Source organism: Equus caballus, chromosome X (assembly GCF_041296265.1).
Source record: "Equus caballus isolate H_3958 breed thoroughbred chromosome X, TB-T2T, whole genome shotgun sequence".
Taxonomy (NCBI): Eukaryota; Metazoa; Chordata; class Mammalia; order Perissodactyla; family Equidae; genus Equus; species Equus caballus.
In genome coordinates, this window is record NC_091715.1 from 26414033 (window position 1) to 26436863 (window position 22831).

The window sequence follows — 22831 nt, forward strand, 5'->3', positions numbered from 1 at the left end:
CATCCTTGACTTAGAAGAATATATACAAAACATTGTTTGATTGGGAGAAATACGTTATTTTCTTTTAATCTTGATTTGAAAATTCATAACATGGTATGAATTTTTAAGTATGAAAATCCCCCTGTTGCATATAAATTAAAACTCTCTTCCATTATTTCAGAAGAATAAACAATATCCAGGGTGTTAAAAGACTCACATGTATTATTAAGAGATTATATATGACCGTAACAAACGTGAGAGAGAGAGTTTGTGTGTGTGTGTGTCTGTGTGTGTGTACAGAAAGAGAGAGAGAGGACAAACCAAGGAGAGAGAAAGAGGGAGAGAGATATGAGCATACCTATACATATTGGTTAATTTTGGGTAGGGAAAAAATCTCTGTGGTCAGATAATCTAGTGTTCAAAATCAGATCTTAACTATTTAATCATCTGGGGGCTTGAGAATGTTACTATATTTGGTTTGTCTCACTTTCCTGTTAAAACCCGTACTTTATCATGTTTTTATACGATAAAATGATATAACACACAGGTAAATATTTCAGCCATGTCTAGTACATGACTGTTTCTAAAACCTAGAAGCTGAGCTAATATGTAAAGTAGTCCTCATTTTATCTGAGAGGCCTAAAAGTATTTGCTCGACGTTTATGCAAACCATTTTAAAGAGATTTTCCACTCTTATCATCATACCTCTTCATGTAGTTCTCTCCAACGAGAATTAAACGTCTCAAGTTCCTCATTGATCAGTTCATCCATGACTCCGCCATCTGTTAGGGTCTGTGCCAATATGCGAATCTGATTCGGGTTATCCTCTGAATGTTGCATCAAATTTTCAAGTGACTGAAATACATTTGCAATAATTACTATTTCTCTTCTTTTTCTAAATCCATTGAATTAACACAAAAATGCTTGGTATCTTCTGATGTACATATAACTAAGTTATAAGCAACTTAAAGCAATATTTAATTGGCATAATAAAACATGAAAGATCATAGTTATCTCAAAAATACGACGTTGCTCCATGTGAATCTTCATGGGCCTGTGGCGGGATTAGTGGACTGGAGCACTTAAAAAGTGATTCGCAGCCACCTTATTCTCTGATTCCCTCTACTCTAAAACCTGGAAAGGTAAAATTCTCAATTTCTTCACTTCTTATAGCTAGTGACGGCCAAGTGACATAATTCTGACAATATACGTAGGTAGAAATTCAAGAGTAGAGTTTCCCTTCAAATTAAAAAAAGGCACAGTCTCGTTAGAAGAAATCCCTTTGCCCTTCTCACTTTTTCACACATACACAGTTTAGAGGTAGAACAGCTATCTTTGGACTGGAAAGCAATAAAAATGAGGATAAGGTCCTTCAAACTGATCATTTAATAAGATAACTGCATTCCCACATCCTTTGTTCTGGCCATCATCCTTTTACTAATGCAGTACAAGTTTGCAAGTTTGCTTTATCTTTTTTGGAAGATGCATCATATTGTTGATTCACAATGAATGTCAATGAAAATCTCTGAACAGGCAAGGACAAAATTATAGTCCACTTGAGACCTCTCTCATTCTTTGATATCTCTTCAGGTTTTATAATTCTCTTGTGAAATTAAGGAAATTGGATATAATGATGTCTAGATTTCTGCTGTGATGTTCTAGGATTCCAATTCTATCTGGTCTTAAGAAACATTTTACATTTTCCTCACATCTTGATTAATTTATACACCTTATTTTATCTGATTTACAGAGGTGATGCACTACAAATGGCTCTATATACAATATATATGCTAAACTACATAGTCCTTATACATAAAGGATGAGCCAAAAGTACAATTAAATAAAACACAAATGATTACACGTCCGAGCTTCACACAAATCATAGCTCATACATGCATACTCATTTAAGTTTTGCTCTTTAAAGGTCTCCAAAATAAAACTTAAAAATGTACTAGAATTTTGTATGTGCTAAAATGTATGAAGATTATAAAGACACATTTCCAATATCAAAGCATGCCCATTTAATATCTCAAAATATTCTGTAAGTTATAAATTTATGATTTTAAATAATTTAAAAATTCCAATTCAATAAACATAGTTTTTAAATTGGAAATGATGTTTTATATTATCCTGTTTAGCACTACTCCAAAGGAGCAAAATTATGTGTCCAAATAAGTCTTTGCAGATCTGTAGTAGATTTAATTAGGTAAAGAAAAGTACCAACATAGAACTTAGTGATATACAAAAGGCAAATGTCCTCTGTAAGAGGTTATTTAAATCCACTTTAAAATCTTAAGACTAGAAGGTTCTTGGAGGAAACAAAGGCTTTACCCCAATTGCCAGTGCTGCCGAGGCATGGCAACTACACACTCTGTGCTGTTTCCTTTGAATTTATTTTTTTACTTGGTACTTGACACCTTTCAATATTGTATATAAATTATCATCATTTAGATTAATTCACAACTTACATCTAGCACCTCAGAGATTTCCTCAGGTTCACCAGGAATATTTTCAGTGGTTTTAAGTTTGAATTCTACTTCATTTAGCCACTTGTTTGCCTTCTCCAAGTATGACAATAACTCATGCCAACATGCCCAGACTTCCTAAGAAAGAAATATATAACCCAGATGATATATTTTGATAGAAAAACGAACGTGAGATTTTGGCATTTCCATTTTTAAAACTTCTGAAAATACAACATATTTATTTTACATCTTTTACCTTTCCTTTGCAGTAGATAAGTGAAAATGCAACTAGTCATTTTGATCATTTAATACATCTATAATTACAAATCATTAAGGAAACAGTTTATTACGTGAATAAATTCAAGATTCAGCGATTTACTTTTTTAAATAAAAAATAATTCATCAACATTACAGCCTGAGAAATAGAAAAATAAAATATGTAAAAATGTATATATAAACCTAACATTCCAACACATCAACTATTACCACTTTTCTGTGACCTCCTTTAAATTTTATCATATATAAACAATTTGATAGTTAATACTAAAGTATGGATTTAACTATAGTGCTCTTTTCATTAAACCTTACATTATGTAATTTTTCCATATTACTAAGAAGAGATTTTTAATGAAAATCTAAAGTTTCATTTAAGTGGCTATATTTTTGTTTCCTTAACAATCAACAATTACTGAATAATTAGACTATTTTTAGTTTTGTCTGCTATTATAAATTTGTGGTGGACATGAATACAGATTTTTTCATATTTCAAATTATTTCCTTGAGGTATATTATCAGAAATATGGCTGCTATTTCAAGGATTTATTTTTAAATGGCTTTTGATATGTATTAAAAACTGATTAATATAGAAAAGTACTCATATATAAAAAAGCAAAACTTTAAGATGGCTGTCAGAAAATATAGAAGAGTAATTTTCTGACCTTGGGATGGGGAAAGATATCTTAAAGAAGACATTTTTAGAAAACTGACCAAAGAAAGCAATGACTAAATTTGATTACATTAGAATTAAAACCTTCTATTCATCAAGAGACACCATAAAGAAATTGAAAAACAGCCTCAAACTTGAAGAAAACAATTGCAAAATTTATAATACATGAATAAGAATATGAAAGGAACACCAACAAGTCAATTAAAAGATGAACAAATAACCCAATAGAAAAAATGAAAGGAAAGCCTGAACTAGTATTTCAAAGAAAAATATATGTGCATATCCTATACACATATGAAAACATGTTCAAACTCATTAGTAATCAGGGGAGTATACATCAGGATTACAATGAGATATTCCATGTGACTGACACAAATGAGATGTTTGACAGCTCCAAGTGTGAGAGAAGATACACATTAACACAGATTTGTATTTATTGCTGGTGGGTGTGCATATTGGAACGACTATTCTGGAAAAGAATTTGTCATTCTCAGTAAGGTGAATATTCACAAACCCGGCAACCCAGCAACTCCACTTTTCAGTGCATATCCTCAGAGAAACTACATTGTGTGGGCAAGAAAGACAGTTACAAGAATGTTCATTTCAGCAATTTTTGTAATAACCAACATTAAAAAAAGAAAACAACCTTAACGTCCACCAGCAGGAGAATGTATAAATACACTGCATCACATTTAAACAGAGAATACAGATATCAAAATGAAAAATTCGTCAAATAGAACAATATGGATATCTCAGACACAAAAATGTTGGTCAAAAAGAGTAAGCCCTAGAAAACTATATATTATAGGTTACCATTTTGTATAATGCTCAAAGCAAGCACAGTTGAGCAATATATTGTTTAGGCATCTATATGTACGTGATAAAATATTTCTAAGCAAAGAAAAACTAAAGGGCAAATTTCTGGATCATGGTTATGTCTGTTGGGATAAAGCAGGAAGATGCACTAGAGGATAAGAACATAAAAATGGCCATTTGCAATTAGCTTTGAGATTGTAAATACTGGGCAAACCTTACAGTAGGGCAATCACCACCACCTACTACCCTCCCACCACCAAAAGTGAAGCAGAGGAAAAAAGTTTTATTCTAAGAGAAACTAAAAACTCTATCAGATTTCCCACATTTTCACCTTAGCTCATTAGCCCTTGCAAATGATGGAGGACATTCCCTCTCTAAGTGATAAAAAGTATCAGTCTAAGCTACCTTGCCAGTCTACCAATTCTTACTTGGTATTTTAAGTACAGTTTATCACAGAAAGTGAAATTAAGTATTTTGCTTTAAAAGGTGATAGAAATCTTAAATCTGGGTCATTTCCAGCTCCTGCTGGACTACAGGCTGTCTTCCTTCTGGGCAAAGATCCCAGTGGGAAAATATAAATATCTCCTTAAATACCCGAGGGTACTTTAGAGCTTTGAAGATAAGGAGATGTGATTGGTAATGTGTCTTATTAACTTTGGTGCAGATTGAGGTAATGAACTACCTTGCTGATTTAACCATCAGGATGGATGGCCTCTTGTGCCCTCAATGCATCTGAAGGACACAGCTGGAGAGGCTGAATGTACCAGCTTTACAGGTCACCTTTGCAAAATAAAATGTAGTCTTGTAGCCTGAACTGGAGCAAAAAGCCACTTAGAATAACTGTTAAGCTTAACAGTTTGGAACTTAAAATTACTTTGAAATCACAGAATTCAAAGTGGCTTTGAACAAAGTACAAACGAAAAGGGAAACTTCTGTCCAAAATGGTAAATGGAGTTGATATGGTAATCCCCTACACCCCCTGCTTCAGTCACATTGAAATGCTGGATAAAATATAAAAGATAAAATTTTAAATTCATAGCTGATCTATGAAACAAGTATGAAATATCCCCACATGGCAGAAACAAAGAGGGAAATTAAGAGCCTGTAGAGGTTGGGAAACCAACCCTAACACAACATGGGCATATCAGAATAGAGTATACAACATAAAAGCTGGAGTATCAACACTAACTTAGAACAGGAACAGAAGCATTACTCTCATGCACTCCAGGGAGGTGGAAAACATAAAGTTGTGTGCCACCCCTCCAAGACACAAGAACTACAAAATCCCCACTCACTGGCGTATAATGAATTAGCAAGGAAGCTGAGACTCCTCTGGATTTGGGTTGGAAAATAAGGATCCACCCATAAGAAACTGAAACCTAAGTTTATATCATACCTAAGGGTAAAACATAACATCTCTCAGACTCTGGTAGAGACAAATAGAAAAGACTCATAAGGACCCTCCAACAGCCGAGCACAGAAGGAATTTCCAGTAGAAACAATTCCTATCATAGGTGAGCTCACAAACAAAAAATCACAAGCCATGTGAGGGAATTCACTGCCATTAGAAGAGTCAATAGTTGCATCATGGTAGAATCCACACGTTATGATCTAGAGATAACAATTTTAGAGAATTTTATAATAAACAAGTTTAATCTGGTGGTACAAGTTGCTGGTAGGATCTACTTCTCTGGAGATTGACAACTAGAGTTCATACTTAAGAAATAAAAGGTCTAAGTTCCCTACTTTCTATGTTAGGAGAACTTCTGCTACATGATTTCACAAGCCCTCATCTACAGAGAGGGAGCTTATGGGGAAGGCATTGAGGGGGATGTGAAGAGAGGAGAATTTGAAAAATCAGGCAATCCTTTTCTCTCATCTTTTTGTGGAGGTGTTTAGAGGAAACTTATCTGGTCCCTTTTCTTTATAGGATCTAAACGAGCATCGGTCATCGAGTGGGTGGGTATATTGAGAAAGTGATGGTTGGCATGCATTCCCTCTTGAGCTGCTGGTATGGCCAAAGAGGGTTCAAGGACAACTCTCAAGTTTCTCATTCCAGAGAGTTTTGAAGATGGGATCTGCCAGTGCCCACAGGCAGAGTTGAGGTGTGGTGGGTAAGTAAGATTCCAGGAGATCACAGAAGCATGGGTTAAAAAGGTATAATTTTCAAGAGAATGTGGTATAAGGCTACTGGCAAGAGTCTGCCTGAAATTCTTGTTGAATACTCCAAGTTTTCGTGGATGCCTAGGAAATCTCTTTTGGGGTTTAAAGTCCATACGAATAAGGGCAACTGGGATCCCGAGTAGACCACAAGTTTATAGAGAACAAGCCAGATCAGCTGTGATAACTTATGGAGTCTGGTGGTAAGAGACTCATCCTTGCAGATGTGTGTGGGTGTTAAAAAAGGGTATAGCAATTTTAGCCAGCCAAGAAAAGGACATCAGATGAAGAATGTATTTTCCCCTCCTTATCCTCCCACACACCAACACTAGAAGATCACTATCAAGAAACTGAGTGGGAGGAGGGGACTGTGAGATCACTTTTTCTCACCCCCACCTCTGTATGAATTGTTGAAGCCACAAGATTAATCTAAATTGGTGGGAGATTTTAATAAACTATGAGATTGAACTTTAAATGAGACTAAATTTTAATAACTAAAACTGAGTTAAAAATTATGGGATCAGACTGAAATACTGATTAAGAGGCTGACTACTAAGTAGAAAATGAGGTTTCACATGGTTGGTTTTAGTTATAGAAAAAATAAAATTGTTTCCTGCTTATTACTCATTAACTTGAGACTTCTCAACCAAATAGATTACGTAAGTTTAAATTGTTTAACTAAAGGAAGAAATAGAATTAGTTACACAAAAACAGAAGATTATGTAAAAGAAGAGAGATTTGCAAAATAACAGTCAAATCTTGAGAAATGGAAAATATGGTCTTTGAAAAAATACAAACACATACATATAAATAGATGTATATATAGAGATGAATATATTTATATACCATAGGATTAATAGCACAGGAGGCAGTTGAAGAGAAAATTTGAGAATTGGAAGACAGATTTTACAAAATTACTCAGAATGCAGAAGATAGAGCTAGAAATATAGAAAATATTAAAGAGAAGTCAACAATCAGAATATAGGATGGGGATATTCTTTATAGATCTAATAAAGGTTCCTCTAGGAAGGAATGGAGAGATTTGGAGAAACAAAATCTTCAGAAAGATAATGGAGACCACCAAAGAGAGAAATAGTCTCTCTGTTCTTATTAATACACCAGGTGACAAAGTCTAAATGAAAGAAAGTTACATATAGATAAAATAAAACAAAACTGCAAAGCTTTGAAGGAGACAATGAAAAGATAACAGAGAAAATCATAAAGGAACAATGATTTGACAGCAGACTTAACAGCTAGTCATTTCAGAAGATGATGGAATATTTTTCAGTGTTGTAAAAAGTAACCGTCCCAGCATAATTATATGCTCAGCTAGGCTAGGACACAATACTGAGGACAAAACAAAGGCATTTTCAGTCATGCAAAATCTGAGAGTATTTGCTATTTACACTCAATGAAAGAGCAGAAGGAAAAGAAGGATACAAAAAGCAAAACTCATCACAGAAATTGGCAAAATTATGCTGGCAAATCTAAATAAATACTATTAAAAATAATAATTATAACAACAGCAGTGGCAATGGCATTGACTAATTTAGGAGAGTAAGAAATAAGTTGCAACAATAATATGAAAGATGAGAGGTAAATTCAGAGTTAAACCATTCTAATGATTCTGCTATATCACTGTTAGAGAGGTGCAGAGGAATATTTATTATTGCTGGACTTTGTTGATTAAGGTATGCAAGATAATAATTAAGGGTCCCACTAAGATAAAATAGTGTACATATTCCAAACCAGTGGAGAGGAAATAAAAAAGCTTCTAAATAACTTGACAACTTCTATACAAATAGAAAATGTTAGAAGTGTCATTCTAGATGAGAAATGGAAGGGTAATTTAGTAAGTACTCTTGAAAATTAATATAAAAACAAAATATCCCTTTGGAAACCATATCCCAAAATAGATTTCTGATGGATTGGCATACCTTTCAAGTGAACAATATGAATAATACAAAGCAAAGAATGGTGGTGATGTAAAGAAATTAAGAACATAAGAAAATAATACTTAAGTGTTTTATTTAAATATTGTCAGAAAGCAATTTCCTACATTCAAAAAGTTCTCCTCTCATATAACACAACAGTGACTTAGCTGTGACTTCCTTGCGACTCATAGTGCATCTCTTCCCCTCTCACGCTTTGTTTTATTTTCTGTAGCACTCATGTAGCACTAATACAAGAAATTTTACTTTATTTCCTCAACAACTATAATAGTTCCTGGCATATATATGGTACTGGCCAAACGTTTGAGGAGTGAATTGGGTAAAAAAAGGAACAGGGACTGATAATAAAAAAAAAAAAAAAAAAAAAAGAAGGAATTGGAATCGATAATGCAGAAATTCTCAGATCACATTTTACAACTAGAAAGTTATAACATTGGAGATATTTTGGATACAGGTAAAATATATATATTTTTAATATTTTTAAAGCTCTCCTCTATTTCTCTGAGTTATATCTGCCTCTAAATATCAAACACTCAATATAAAAAGCTACCTAAACAATAACATTTATCAACAATAATGAGGCACCTGAATTCTTTACCAAGTATATTCACAAAGGTGACTCAGTTCATGTGAGGGAAGGGAGCTTAATTTAAAGCCCAACTAGTGAGCAGTGTCTGACAGTATCAGCATTTGGTAGTAGGTAAAGTTTTGTGCTCCTTGGCACAAATTTTACTGTAAACAAAGATTATTTTCACAAGGAGGATCACAGTTTGTTTTCGATGCAGCTACATGGTCATCATTTGAGGCACCTGAATTCTTTATCAACTATTTTCTGACAAGCATAATCCAAGGAGTAAGGCATGTGGGAAAGATAAAGCAGAACTTAGGATAATCAATATAATATAAAATGCCCCCTCAAAAGCTAGTTAGACAACATGTCTTGTAAAGTACTTTAGAGGGCACAGCAATTATTAAAGACAATTATAGTAAAATACGCTTCCCCACAGAACACCTTCCTGCTCAGATGCTTATGACTATGCACCTTCAAATATATGAAAAAAATAAAGACCAACTTCTGTAAATCCAAGAAAACTTATTTACAGGATTTTGTGACCTAATACGAATAATGGTAATGATATGAATTAGAATGAGAGCAGCTCACAGTTATTGAGGCTCAGTACTTTAAACAGAATATCTCATTTAATTCTCTCAACAGACTGTGAAATAGGTACTATTTTTATGTTCATTTTACAGACAGGAAACAGGTTTATACATGTTAAGCAACTGGCCTAAAGTCACAAACTTGTAAGTGCCTGAAGGAGGAATTCAAGCCTAAGTGGATTTACACCAGAGTCCATGTGTTTAATCCCTATGCTTCACATACAACCAGAAATTGACATATAACTGCTAAAGATCAAGAAAAGCACTGACTTCCAAAGTCTTGCATTTCCCATTCAGCCTGGTGCAGAGCCACTGGTAGTTGGTGGTTAGAGTGTCGAGTTCCTTTTTTAAGGCCTCTTGCGCTGTAGGAGGCGCTTGAGCTATGACACTATTTACGGACTCCGTAAGGAGCTTCACTTTTGCTTCTTTTTGCTGGGCCTCCTCTTTAGCTCTCTGAAAAATAAAGAAGACTCTCTTAGTAGCAAGGCAATGACTTTACTTCCAAGATGCATTCCTATATGTCATATACTTTCTTCCTCACATCTCTGTTAGAATGAGTTTAATAAAAATAAACCCGATACTGACCCCAATCACTTCCATAAATTTAGGTTTAGTTAAAATTGGAAACTTGAAGGAAAACTTTATAATCAGAATGTAATAGATCTTTAATTAGAATAGTTTGAAAAGTAGTCAGTATATGGGTATGCATGTATTTGTGGATATATATATATATATATATATATACACACATATACACACACACATATATATATGAAACAAGCGAGAAATGAATATTTCAATACTAACTAGGTTCAAAAATATCTCATAGTCTAGAATTTAAATCACAAATTCCTCGGATGAGTAATACTGAAATCAGTACAATATCATTATTTAAATCAAAAGATAATATAGAAAAGTCTTCTTAATGCTATATTCAGAACCATATTTTTATAAAAGAAAGTTGTGTTCAATAACTGAGAAAACAACACATAAGATAGAGAGAAAATGAACAGCAGGCCCTGACATGAGGGGCTGGCCTGGCATTTACTGCTATGCCTTGGTCTTCTCCTGTTGAAAAGAAGCTGTTTCACAGAATATCAACAACAGACAACGCTACTTTGTTACCAGTGTGGATCATGACAGCAATACCACTCCATAATCCATAATCACGTTAGAATACAAAAACCTAAATATTGTCCAAACCACAAAACACCAAACACACCCATATCCTGGTTAACATGAGTTACCATTACTTCTTTATCAATTACACTTTCAGCCTTACTCTAGTCTTACCTCCTTCTAGGAAAAATTCATTAAGATACCCAATCATAGAGTCACTCCCACTTGCTGAGAACATGCAATCGAGAGCAAAGCCCTTAAACCCTCCCTTAAATCATTTAACACAAACCCAAATCCTACAAAACGTTCTTTCTAATATGCTCTTACACAAACTACAGTTCCCTGAGGTGTGTATTCTCCCTCATTAGCAAAAGTAATAAACTACAAGAGTGTTGTTGTCGGTCTTTGGTTGGAGGGTATTTATACTCCTTAACAATTTCCAATGTGTACATGCATGTTAGAAATACACACACAAACACACACACAACTTTCATTTGGATTACTCCAAAGGCCAACCCTGAGGATGAGCTTTCAAGCATAAGTCGTTTATGTGCGATGCGAAGGAAATACTGATAATGGAGACAGAAAAGGGAGGAGAAATTACAAGGGTATACTTATTAATTAACCAGCAACCACTGTGGTGACTGGAGTTTAATCCTGAGAGCGAGCTCTGGGAAATACATGCCTCAGGGTGATCCCACTCAGGGGTAAAGGCACTGTGATATTTATACACCACCTCCCATCATTGGTTGAAGGCTGTGGGGGGGATGTTAATTTCCTAATACATGAAGCTGGACACACAGATGGGGAAAGTGGGATTCAGTGGCCACAGGTAGCCCTCAAGTAAAGAAATGAAGGTTCTCGCAGGTGGAAGTTGGGCCTACATGCAATGTAGTAGTGACCGAAAGAGGATATGGGCAGGAAATGGACAAGGTCAGCTATGAAATACCTTTATATTTTTCAATGCAGTCACCCTATGCTTTTGCATTTAGTCCCATAATGCCTTAAGAGTATACAATATGATGGAAAACACAAGTTGTTTTGACTATTAGATGATTGCCTTCACTGATTTTAATTTAATTGATTGAGATTTTTAGTTCAAAATTCTAAATAAATCTGTTTTTTGACGTCACTGAGCATGGGATTCATTTCTACACAAATCGTATTTTGGCTATCACAATTTTAGCCTTACAAACAACTTTGATAACCATTAATCACTTAGTATATTCTGCTATGTGCTATGACAGACATGTTGTATGTGCTACTTCGTTGGCTCTTTAGTAAAACCTTGTAAGATGTGTTTCGTTATCTCGATATTATACATCAGAAAACTGAGGTTCAGAGAGTTTAAATAGATAATCCTGGGAGTTATTTCTTTGCTTTCTCATAGTTTCTATTGAGCCCATCTCAAATCCTCCGTGAGATGAAGAAGGAGCATGTTGTAGTGGAGCCAAGGAATGAAATTACATTTAATTTATGCAACTAGCAAAAACCACAGAATGAGGAACACTTCTTTCCTTGATCTTTAGGATTTCATAAATTCTTTTTAAGAAAAAAGGCTTAAACGTTGAGAAAGATTCAGAGAAAAGGAGATCATGATGAATTTCTCCACTGTGGGGAAAGATAGAAAAGTAAATGACTGGTATAGTTTAGACATAATCCTCATCAGAAATAGGAGAACCAGAAAGGGAGCTTTTGCTCCCCTTATATTCATGAATCTAACCATCATATGCTCAGACACCTTTCATTGTCAATATCTCAAACCAGTGGTTCTCAAAGTATGGTTCCTTAGAACCATTTTGGAACCTGTCCCTTGGCGTGACCTGGAAACATTTTAGAAAGGAAAAATCTCAGGCCCCACCCCAGACTCATTGAATCAGAAATCCTGGGGTGCGGATCTGAAGTCTGTTTTAACAAGTCCTCCAGGTGATTCTGCTGCTCACTCAATTGTGAGAATCACTGCTCTAGTCTATCACCCAGACAAGGAGAATAGCAAATACATTTACAGAAGTTCTCGTAAGCACTAGGACTAGAGTTACAATAGTGTAAAAAATTAAAAAAAGAAAGAAAGAAGAAAACAGTTAAAACTGAAATTCCAGAATTTGTTTAAAAGGGTTTAATATAAAGTGTACAGTCATTGCAGACTTCCAAAAGAATTTTGAAGTCAGGTGTTGCTTATCAAACCCTCCCCTAGGCTCTTTTATGTTAATTGAAAAGTTTTGTTTACAGGGGGGAAAAGTCATCAAAACAACATTATCATTTTCAAGTAAAACACAGGAGAGAAAAGTAAAGAAACAGAAGGAGGTCTCTACTGTTTCTCTGAGTAAATCAGGGAGAGATGTCAAAGTAGGTCTGTCAATCTCTTCTGGCAATAATGATAAATTTGCTCTCAATATGAGCACAGGTGGAAGCCTGGACAGGGTACTATCACTACCCCCTAAAGAGTGAAACAGATCCAAAGAGATTACCTTGACCAGCAGGCAGAAAACACAAGAAATGGAACCTTCTTGCCAACTCCCTTCACTGTTATTGCCAGGGGCTGCCTGAGCTCTTCCTCTTTTCAATATTACCCAGTACTACACCAATTTTGTAGCTAGATCGGTTATTTAAACCTGCAAATCAATGTGGACTAACTGGTTGGGCCACTCATTTCAAGGACTGTTTACAAAATTTTAAAATTTGAGACAGTCTGCTCTCCAGCCCTGGAAAAGAAGAAGGGATCTGACTGGGTGGTTAGCCAGATAGGCAAACTGTTCAAGGAGAGAGGGAAGAGGGCCAGATGCAAACAAAGGAACTGGGCAAAACAGAGCAGCTGAACACAAGCTGAGTGCTGAATATCTACGTAGGGATCTGAGGCGCTATTCACAGAACAGAATAGACTAGAACAGAAGGGGCTGGGGCTGGGACGAGATGGGACAGGATGGGATGCCATGGAATATATTCAATCTTGTTGGTTCTACCACAGATAAAGCCTGTGACTATGACTAAATTGTTTGACCTATTTGGGGATTTCAGTTTTCTCATTAACAGAGAGAGAAGTGTGGGCTATTCTGCTTCCAAAGCACCTTCTAGCTCTCACATTCTATAAGGACATAATTGTCCTAATGGTGACCTCCCCACAGTCAAATTTAGACTATTATATTCCCTTGTTTGAAACTTTACAATGGCTTTGTCATTTCACTTAGAATGAAAACTCCTCAGTATACTACAAGACTCTTGTAATAACAGATATATATCCACCCCTCAAAATCATCCCATGTCATTTACTCCCTTTTACTCTCTTCAGGGAGGCAGGCCTCTTTCTCTTCCCAGTTAGCCTTAGGGACTTCGCTGGAGCTCTTCCCTCTGATTGAAATGTGCTTCCATATGATTTCTTTAAGTCTGGCTTCATATCTCAGACTAAATATAATTCCTTACAAATGCCCTATGAGTCAACCCTTTCTAAAAATAGCATCCCACCCACCCCCAACTCCCACCTGAAATATAATTATCTTTATTTCACAATCCTGGTTTATTTTTTAGGCAAATTATCATGATCTCAAATGAGTTTATTTCTCCATTCACTGCCTGCCCTCCCCTACTAGATTGTAAATTCCAAGAGTCAGGTAGCTTTTATGTCTTGTTCACCACACTATATTCAGTGTCTAGAAGGGTGTTTGGCACATTGTAAGTATGCAATAAATATTTGTTGACGAATGAATGAGTAATATATAGTATTATTAGATTAGAATGATTTTATAGTTCTGTTTTTTTTGTGGGGTGGTGTGAGAAAGATTGGCCCTGAGCCAACATCTGCTGCCAATCCTCTTCGATTTTGTATTTGGGATGCCACCACAGCATGGCTTGATGAGCGGTGTGTAGGTCCACATCCAGGATCCGAGACCGCAAGCCCTGGGCTGCCAAACTGCAGTGTGCAAACTTAACCACCAAGCCACCAGGTCAGGCCCAGAGAATGATTTTGTAGTTTTTAATACGCTAGAAACTATTATTGTTTATCCAAATACAATCTTCTTCATGTGTTTTAATATGTATTTTCTGCTATTAATTGTAATAAATTTCATTGAATGACCATATAAATTATATAATAAAGTACATGTAATTAATTTCTTACCATGCAACATCAATGCTAATAATAATGGTAATAATAATTATCTAGTTTTGGGCATCTACATTGTACAATGCATAGCGTTAGGACTTTCATGTTTCATCCTTCTGAAAAGCAGGTAATTTGGTACTCATTTCACAAATGAGGGAATCAAAGCTCAGTGGATCTTTTTAATTTGCTCAAGGTTACACAGTTTACAAGGAGCCAAAGCAGGTTTCAAACCCAAGTGTCTAGCTCCAAAATGATTTTGCTCTGTCATGAGGCCTCGAAACAAACAAACATATATTAATATACTACAAAGGCCAATATGGTTAGATTATGTGCTATTGCTAGGACATAAATATAATTGTCATTATAGCTGCAAATCATTGAGTACCCACTCTGAGCTAGGCAATTTACTTACATGTAAGTTTCAATCCTCAGTTCATACTTTCAAGTTAGGAAATGAGATGATTTACACGTGATAAAATAGAGGGTTACAGTGAGTACTGAGTTGCCCAAGGCCATACTGAAACGCCATTGTGTAGATTCAATTCCAAGCCTCACCTTAAATCCTTGCTACATAGCAGTTTCTGTGGTTCTAAATCAATGTTATTATTTTTTTGTCCTATCGTTTCAAGAGAAGTGCATGTAAACTCAGTCCTTTTTATCCATATTAAAGGTCATCAGTTAAGATAGTTAGTACTTCCAAATTCTAAGAAAACTCTTTAAACCATCATAGTAACACAGCCTGTTGACTACATCTGCAACTGTCATTTCAATGATACTTTGACACATTTTCAATTTGAATTTGCATCAGCTAGAAGCAGCTAATGTGAGTAGTCGAGTCCAATCCCTTAATACTATATAATTTCAAGAGAAAAGTCTTCCAAATTGTGATTGTCAATACTTATATTTTGACAAGCCATTGAAATTAATAAATAAAATGTTTAAGGATTCTACCTAATGTATATCAAACTTGAAGCTAAATTAAGAATCAACCTCTACTCCTAAACCAAGAAAAGAGCAGATTGTGCAGAATCACAAAACAAGGTTACATCTTTCTTTTTTTCTTTATTTGCTTTGTTTTATTTGGTTTATGTTACCTTCATCTCTTCAACTGCTTTCTGTAATTCATCCGGGGTTTTATATTCAAAATCTCTCTCTAGGTATTCTTCTTCAGCTTGCGTCATCCACTCATGCATCTCCGATAGATCCTTCTGAAGGCTTACAGTTTTATCCAAACCTCCCTTTAAGGCTTCCTTCCTGGCATAGACCTTCCATAAAACAAACCAACAAACAAAGCATGAATATTGAAAGTCACAAAACATCATCACCGTATTATTATAGAGCAGTCAGTAAATAATAGAAAGCTTAGATAAAAAAGATGAAGCAAGAAGTAAAAAGCTTATATAAATGAGGAAAATAACTCCTGGCGATTGGGTACACAATTTCACATAAGTGCTAAAACAGGATATAGCCCTTTACGTGGCATCCTTAATAAAATGAACAGATTCCCCTATGACTATAATTCAGCTGCTGTGTGTGGTAATGCTTTTCTGCAAATAGAGAATAGAGAAAGACAATTTTTTTCATAGGACGTTTCCATTGGAAAAGTAAATTTATTGGCACACACAGAAATAGAAATTCTTTGTGCTCTCTGATACTGTTTTACAATTTCAAATATTCTAGAAACTTAATAACGATATACCTACAGAAAACTCAAAAATCTGAAAGAAAAAATAGAAAATGGATAACGGACATAGTCATGTAATTCACAGAAAGAAAACTAAAATGTGGAAGGATGCTCAGCATCACTTATAATTAAGTGATTATAAATTAATATGAATTAATGCATTTTCAAATGTAAGACGGGCAAAAAATAATTAGTGAAAACGCCCAGTCTGGGCAGGAATGTGGGCAAACAAAGGTTTTCATACCTGTTGAGGGAAATATCCAACATAGTACAACCTTTTGGACAGTAAATTGGCAAAATGTATTAAAATTTGTCACATTCATAATTCTGAGTCAACTATTCCACTTTGAAGAATGAATCATACAAAACAAAGTGTACAAAGTTGCATGTACACTGCTCAATTCAACTTTGAAGACAGCAACATACTGGAAACAAACCCAAATGTGTTTTCATGGAAGATTACTTAAATAATTAGTTAAATAAATTGTAATATACACAGACATACACACACAATGAGCTACCATGTAGCACCAATACATCCGTACTGAAGTGAAAGTTGTTCAGTATATAATTTTAAGTTTAAAAAGCAAGTTGCAAAACCATGTATGTGATAATAGATTTGTACTTTTTAAAGCCTCATGCATTTCTGAAATACTAACTTCTTACAATAGAATTTATTAGATATCAACCAGAAAGATAGCAAAACTTAAAATACCCAAAAGAAAATCATGCATGCTAATGGCTTGTTAAAAAGTACCCTGTTGTACCACACTGAAGGAAAATCTCAATTTTGTATTAGAATGATTATATACATAGTGCCTCTCATTTACCTTCAAAAGTAACTCTAATCAAATGATGTTATTCTTCTCCTGGGACTGAGTAGAGTTTTATCTTTTAAGTAACAGAGTTGTAATTATAAAGTCTTAATATATAACGCATAGTTTTAGTATAATGAAGTTTTCATGGTATTTTACCAAACACTAAATATGTGCAGAACTATCATGTTAATTTTCCAATCATCTTTAACTTCACAATCATCTTAAGCCTAATATAGTTAAATTAAAACTATATTAAGTTCTTTATTCTCCTAGGCAAATGTAGTACCTGCTCTATTGAAATGTAAATAAATGTTTCACTCTGATACAGCTAAAATATGTCTAACAATTATACTAGTTAAGGTATAAAGATTATTTTGCATTGTCACTGAGCCTATAATAAGCCTAAGTAAATACGCTGCTAAATTTCTACTCAGATGCTCTGCTATAATCTTTTGAGGTAGTTAGCAAAGCGACAACAATGTTAGAGCGACTAACAGAACTTAGCCAATGACTTGTAGTAAAACAAATATTGCATGCTCTAAAACTAAACCAGAAGAAAGGATCAGGAGTGATTTGGTTTTTGAGGAAAGAAAGGCAGGAAGTCATTCTGAGGTGACAGCACGAGTGTATTCAAAAGAACACCAGCTTTGGAATCAGGATACTTGGACTCAATCACTAGCAAGCTGAGTGAATCTGGAAATATCACTTCATTTCTCTTTATCTCAGCTTCATAACTAACCTAACAGTTGGACCAGATGATTTCCATAGTCTATTCCAAATTTAACATTCCACAGCTCTACAACTGATCAGAGAGACAGAGAAACTTTTTGTGATTTCATATTTTAGAAGGATTTCTGTGACAAGGTTTAGATTAAACTGACAATTTTTCCTCATCTTTATCACATTAGTGATGCCAACATTCTAGCCTTAAATTGCCCAATCTACCCCCACAGTTTCAGATTACATTGCCTCAACCTCATAGATAAAATAGAAAGTTCTTCATGTTTCCTGTCCTAGAATTTGTAAATCTAAGAATCATAACTGCCCCTCCCCACTCCACTTTCCTTTTTCCCCTCTGCTTGTTGAGATATAAATGACATATAACATTGTGGGAGTTTAAGGTGTACAACATGATGATTTGATACACGAATATAGTGTGAAACAATTACCACAATAGGATTAGTTAATGCTTTTATCACCTCACATAATTACCATTTTTCTTTTTGTTGCGAGAAATTTAAGATCTACTCTCTTAACAACTTTCAAGCACATAGTACACTATTGTCAACTATAGTCATCATGCTGTAATTTAGACCCCAAGAACTTATTCATCATATAACTGGAAATTTCTGTCATTTGACTGACATCTCTTCATCTTCTCCACCCACCAAACCCTGGCAACCACTATTCTACTCTCTCTGAGTTCAGCTTTTTTAGGTTCCACATATAAGTGAGATTATACAGTATTTGTCTTTCTCTAACTTCACTTTGCATAAAGCCCTCAAGTTCCTTCCAGACTGTTGCAAATTGCAGGATTTACTTCTGTGTCATTGCTGAAAATACTCTATTGTATATATACCATACTTACTTTACCCATTCATCCATTGACAGACACTTAGGTTGTTTCCTTATCTTGGCTACTGTGAATAATGCTACAGTGAATATGGGAGGGCAGACACGTCTTTGAGATCCTGATTTAATTTCCATTGGAAATATAGCTAGAGTTGGGATTGCTGGAGCACAAGGTAGCTCTAGCTTTAATATTTTGAGGAACCTCCATACTGTTTCCATAGTGGATATACATCCCTGTCAACAGTGCACAAGGGTTCCCATTTCTCCACATCCTCACAAGCACTTGTTATCTGTCTTTTTTGATGATAACCATTCTAATAGGTGAAAGATCATGTGCCTCTTTTTTTTCAGGGGAAGATTTGCCCTAAGTTAACATCTGTTGCCAATCTTCCACCCCCACCCTCACCCCCTCAAAGTCCCAGTACATAGTTCTGTATAATTCTAAGTTCTTCCGGTTATTCTACATTAGCCATTGCCACAACATGGCTACTGACAGATGAGTGGTGTGGTTGTGTGCCTAGGAACCAAACCCAGCCTGCCAAAGCAGAGTGGCTGAACTTTAACCGCTAGGCCATCAGGGCTAGCTCTCACTGTGGCTTTGATTTGCATTTCCCTGAGGATTAGTGATGTTGAGCATCTTTTCATATACCTGTTGGCCATTTGTATGTCTTCTTTGGAAAAATGTCAATTCAGATCCTCTGCCCATTTTTTATTCAGACTGTTTGTGTTTTTTGCTATTGAGTTGCATGAGTTCCTTATATTTTTTAGATATTAACTCCTTATCTTATATATGGTTTACACTTTCTTCCATTCTGTAGGTTGTCTTTTAATTTTGTTGATTGTTTCTTTCGATGTACAAAAGCTCTTTAGTTTGATGTCATTCCATTTATTTATTTTTCTTTTGTTGCTTGTGCTTTTGGTGTCATATCTAAAAACTTGTTGCCAAGACCAATGTCAAGAAGGTTTTTCCCTCTGCTTTCTTCTTGGAGTTTTATGGTTTCAGGTGTTATGTTTAAGTCTTTAATGCATTTTGAGTTAATTTTTGTGGTGTAAGATAGGGGTCCAATTTCACTCTTCTATGTTTATCCAGTTTTCCAAAAATCATTTATTTAAGAGGCTATCCTTTTTCCATTGAATATCCTTGACTCCCTTGTCAAATATTAGTTGTCTGTATATATAAGGGTTTATTTCTGGGCTCTCAATTCCCTTCCATTGGTCTATGTGTCTATTTTTATTACAGTACCATACTGTTTGTATTACTGCAGCTTTGTAATAGAGCTTGAAATCAGAAGTGTGATGCCTCTAGCTTTGTTCTCCTTTCTTAGGATTGTTTTGGCTATTTGAAGTTTGTGGAGGTTGTGTGTGAATTTTAGGATTGTTTTTCATATTTCTGTGATAAATGCCATTGGAACTTTGATAGGGATTACTCTGAATCTATAGATGGCTTTGGGGCATATGAACATTTTAACAATATTAATTCTTCTGATCCATGAACAAAGGATATCTTTCTACTTATTTGTATTGTCATCAATTTCTTTCATCAAAGTCTTACAGTTTTCAGTGTACGAATCTTTCACCTCCTTGGTTAATCTTATTTCTAACTCTTTGTTTTTGATACTACTGTAAATGGGATTGTTTTCTTTCTTTTACACATAGCTCATTGTTACCGTATAGAATCGCAACTGTTTTCTATATGGTTCTGAACATTGATTTTGTATTCTGAAACTCTACTGAATTTTTTCATTCTAACAGTTTTTCGGTGAAGTCTTTAAGATTTCCTATATATAAGATCATATTACCTGCAAACAGAGACAATTTTACTTCTTCCTTTCTGACTTGGATGGCTTTTACTTCTTTTTCTTTTGCTCTGGCTAGGACTTCCAGTACTATCTTGAAGAGGAGTGGTCATAGTGGGCCCCCTTGTCTTGTTCCTGATCTTAGAGGAAAAGCTTTCTACGTTTCACTATTGAGTATGATGCTAACTGTGGGCTGGTCATATATGGCTTCTGTCATGTTGAGGTACATTCCTTCCGCAACAAATTTGTCGAGAGTTTTTATGATGAGAGGATGTTGAGTTTTGTCAAATGCTTTTTAAACATATATTGAGATGATCGTGATTTTTATCTTTCATTAATGAAGTATATCACACTATGTAGTATATTTTCATATGTTTTTGTATTACTGATTAATGTCCTTTCATTTCAGCTTGAAGAATTCCTTTCAGAATTTCTTGTAAGGAAGTCTAGTGGTGATGAACTCCCTCAGCTTTTGTCTAGTAAAGTTTTTATCTCCACTTTTTTCGAAGGACAACTTTGCTGGATAGAGTATTCTTAGTTGGCCTTTTTTTTCCCTTTCAGCACTTTAAATATATCATCCCACTCTCTCCTGGCCTGTTAAGGTTTCTGCTGAGAAATTCACTCAAAGTCTTATGGGGGTTCCATTTTAGGTGACAAGCTTCCTTTCTGTTGCTGCCTTTAAAATTCTCTCTGTCTTTGATTTTTGACTGTTTTAATGTGTCTTGGAGAAGATATTTTTGAGTTTAATTTGTTTGGTGCCCTGTGAGCTTCATGAACTTGGATTGCGAAATCTCATTCCAGATTTGAGAAGTTCTCAGTCATTATTTCTTTAAATAAGACTTCTGCACACTTTTCCTTCTCATCTCCTTCTGGGACACCAATAACTCACAAATTGCTTCTCTTGATGGTATTCCATAGTGCACATCGATTATTTTTACTCTTTCTTCTTCATTCTCCTCTGACTGGATAATCTCAAAGGTCCTGTCTTCTACTTCATGGATTTTTTTTTCTTCACATGATCTATTCTACTGTTGATGCTCGTTAGCATATTTTTCATTTCTTTCCTTGTATTCTTCAGTTCCAGAATGTTTCATTTTATTATGATTTTTCTTTTTCAAACTTCTCATTTTGTTCATGTATTGTTTTCCCAATTTCATCAAAGAATCCTTTTTTCTTTTCTTATAGCTCATTGAGCTTCCTTAAAACAGCTATTTTTATCAGACAGGAAGTCTTTATCAGGTAAATTGTGGATATCTAAGATCTTGAGGTTGCTTACCAGAAAATTATGATGATCCTTTGGTGGTGTCATGATTCTTTGATTTTCACTTTCCCTGAAGTCTTGCATTGCTATCTTTGCATTTGCAGCAGCAGTCACCTCCTCCAGTCTTTACTGACTGACTTCAGGGGAGAAGTACCTTGTGTAAGCCGTTCTAGGGATTCTCAGGCTTTCTGAGACCTTCTATGGATATGACTGTTCCACACTTCTTGCTCCCTCTCGTGGCAGAATTCTTAAGCTTGCATACCTTCTCTTGATCCTGCAAAGCACCAGGTTGGGTAGTGACAGCCTCCCTTTTGCTTTCCTAAGTGTGGTGCTATATGCTCAGGTTTGTGGTCTCTCCCAGGCTTGCAGATTCAGACCAGCTTTCTGTGCACGCTCACTAGCTGCCTGCAAAAACTTGTTCCTGCTTTCATCAGGAGTGTGAACACGGAACTGGCCATATGGTGTGTGTGTGGGAGGTGTGGGAGTGGGTTTGGGTGTGTGGTGTGCTGGAGGTACCCATGGACCAGTGGGGGGGTATCAATAGGCAGAGTGACCCTAGCAGCCACTGGGTGGGCCTCCTCATGGAGCAGTGATATGGTAACTAAGATTCATGTACTTTTAACACATTTGTTCCAAGCCCTAGCTGCTATTCTCCCAGCTGCTCACCACCCCTCTGTAGTGTAACTCACAACTCAGTACTATGGATGAAGTGAGAGAGAAATGGGCCTCTTTGTCAGGATCCTGCACATCTGGGGAAGCCAGGTGCTCAACTGTTTGATCTCACTTTTCCCCGTAGGAAAAATCATGAGCTGAGAAGTGTTCTCTTGGCACTGAACTATGCCCCTTGGGGGAGGGGTGACGCAGGTAAAGCTAAATCTTACCCTCTCCAATGCATCCAGTCTCAGATTTTTTTTGTTCCAACAGTGTGCTGGATCTTCTACACTGGACTCCTAGACTTCCACATAGGCTCTCTCATCCGTGGGTGACTTACTAAATCAGTGCTCTC

At 35.5% G+C, this 22831-nt stretch overlaps 1 protein-coding gene across 8 annotated transcripts in view; it reads right to left on the reverse strand.

The window, feature by feature from the left end:
• Positions 1 to 22831, reverse strand: part of DMD (dystrophin) — a 2262230-nt gene that overhangs the window by 1219299 nt on the left and 1020100 nt on the right. For all 8 annotated transcript variants that reach the window (XM_023633802.2, XM_070257261.1, XM_070257256.1 and 5 more), the window contains 4 exons: positions 15789 to 15959; positions 9750 to 9932; positions 2448 to 2582; positions 685 to 834 (listed from right to left, as the gene is read on the reverse strand). In XM_023633802.2, coding sequence (XP_023489570.2) covers positions 685 to 834; positions 2448 to 2582; positions 9750 to 9932; positions 15789 to 15959 — 639 coding nt within the window. The remainder of the gene's footprint in view (positions 1 to 684; positions 835 to 2447; positions 2583 to 9749; positions 9933 to 15788; positions 15960 to 22831) is intronic.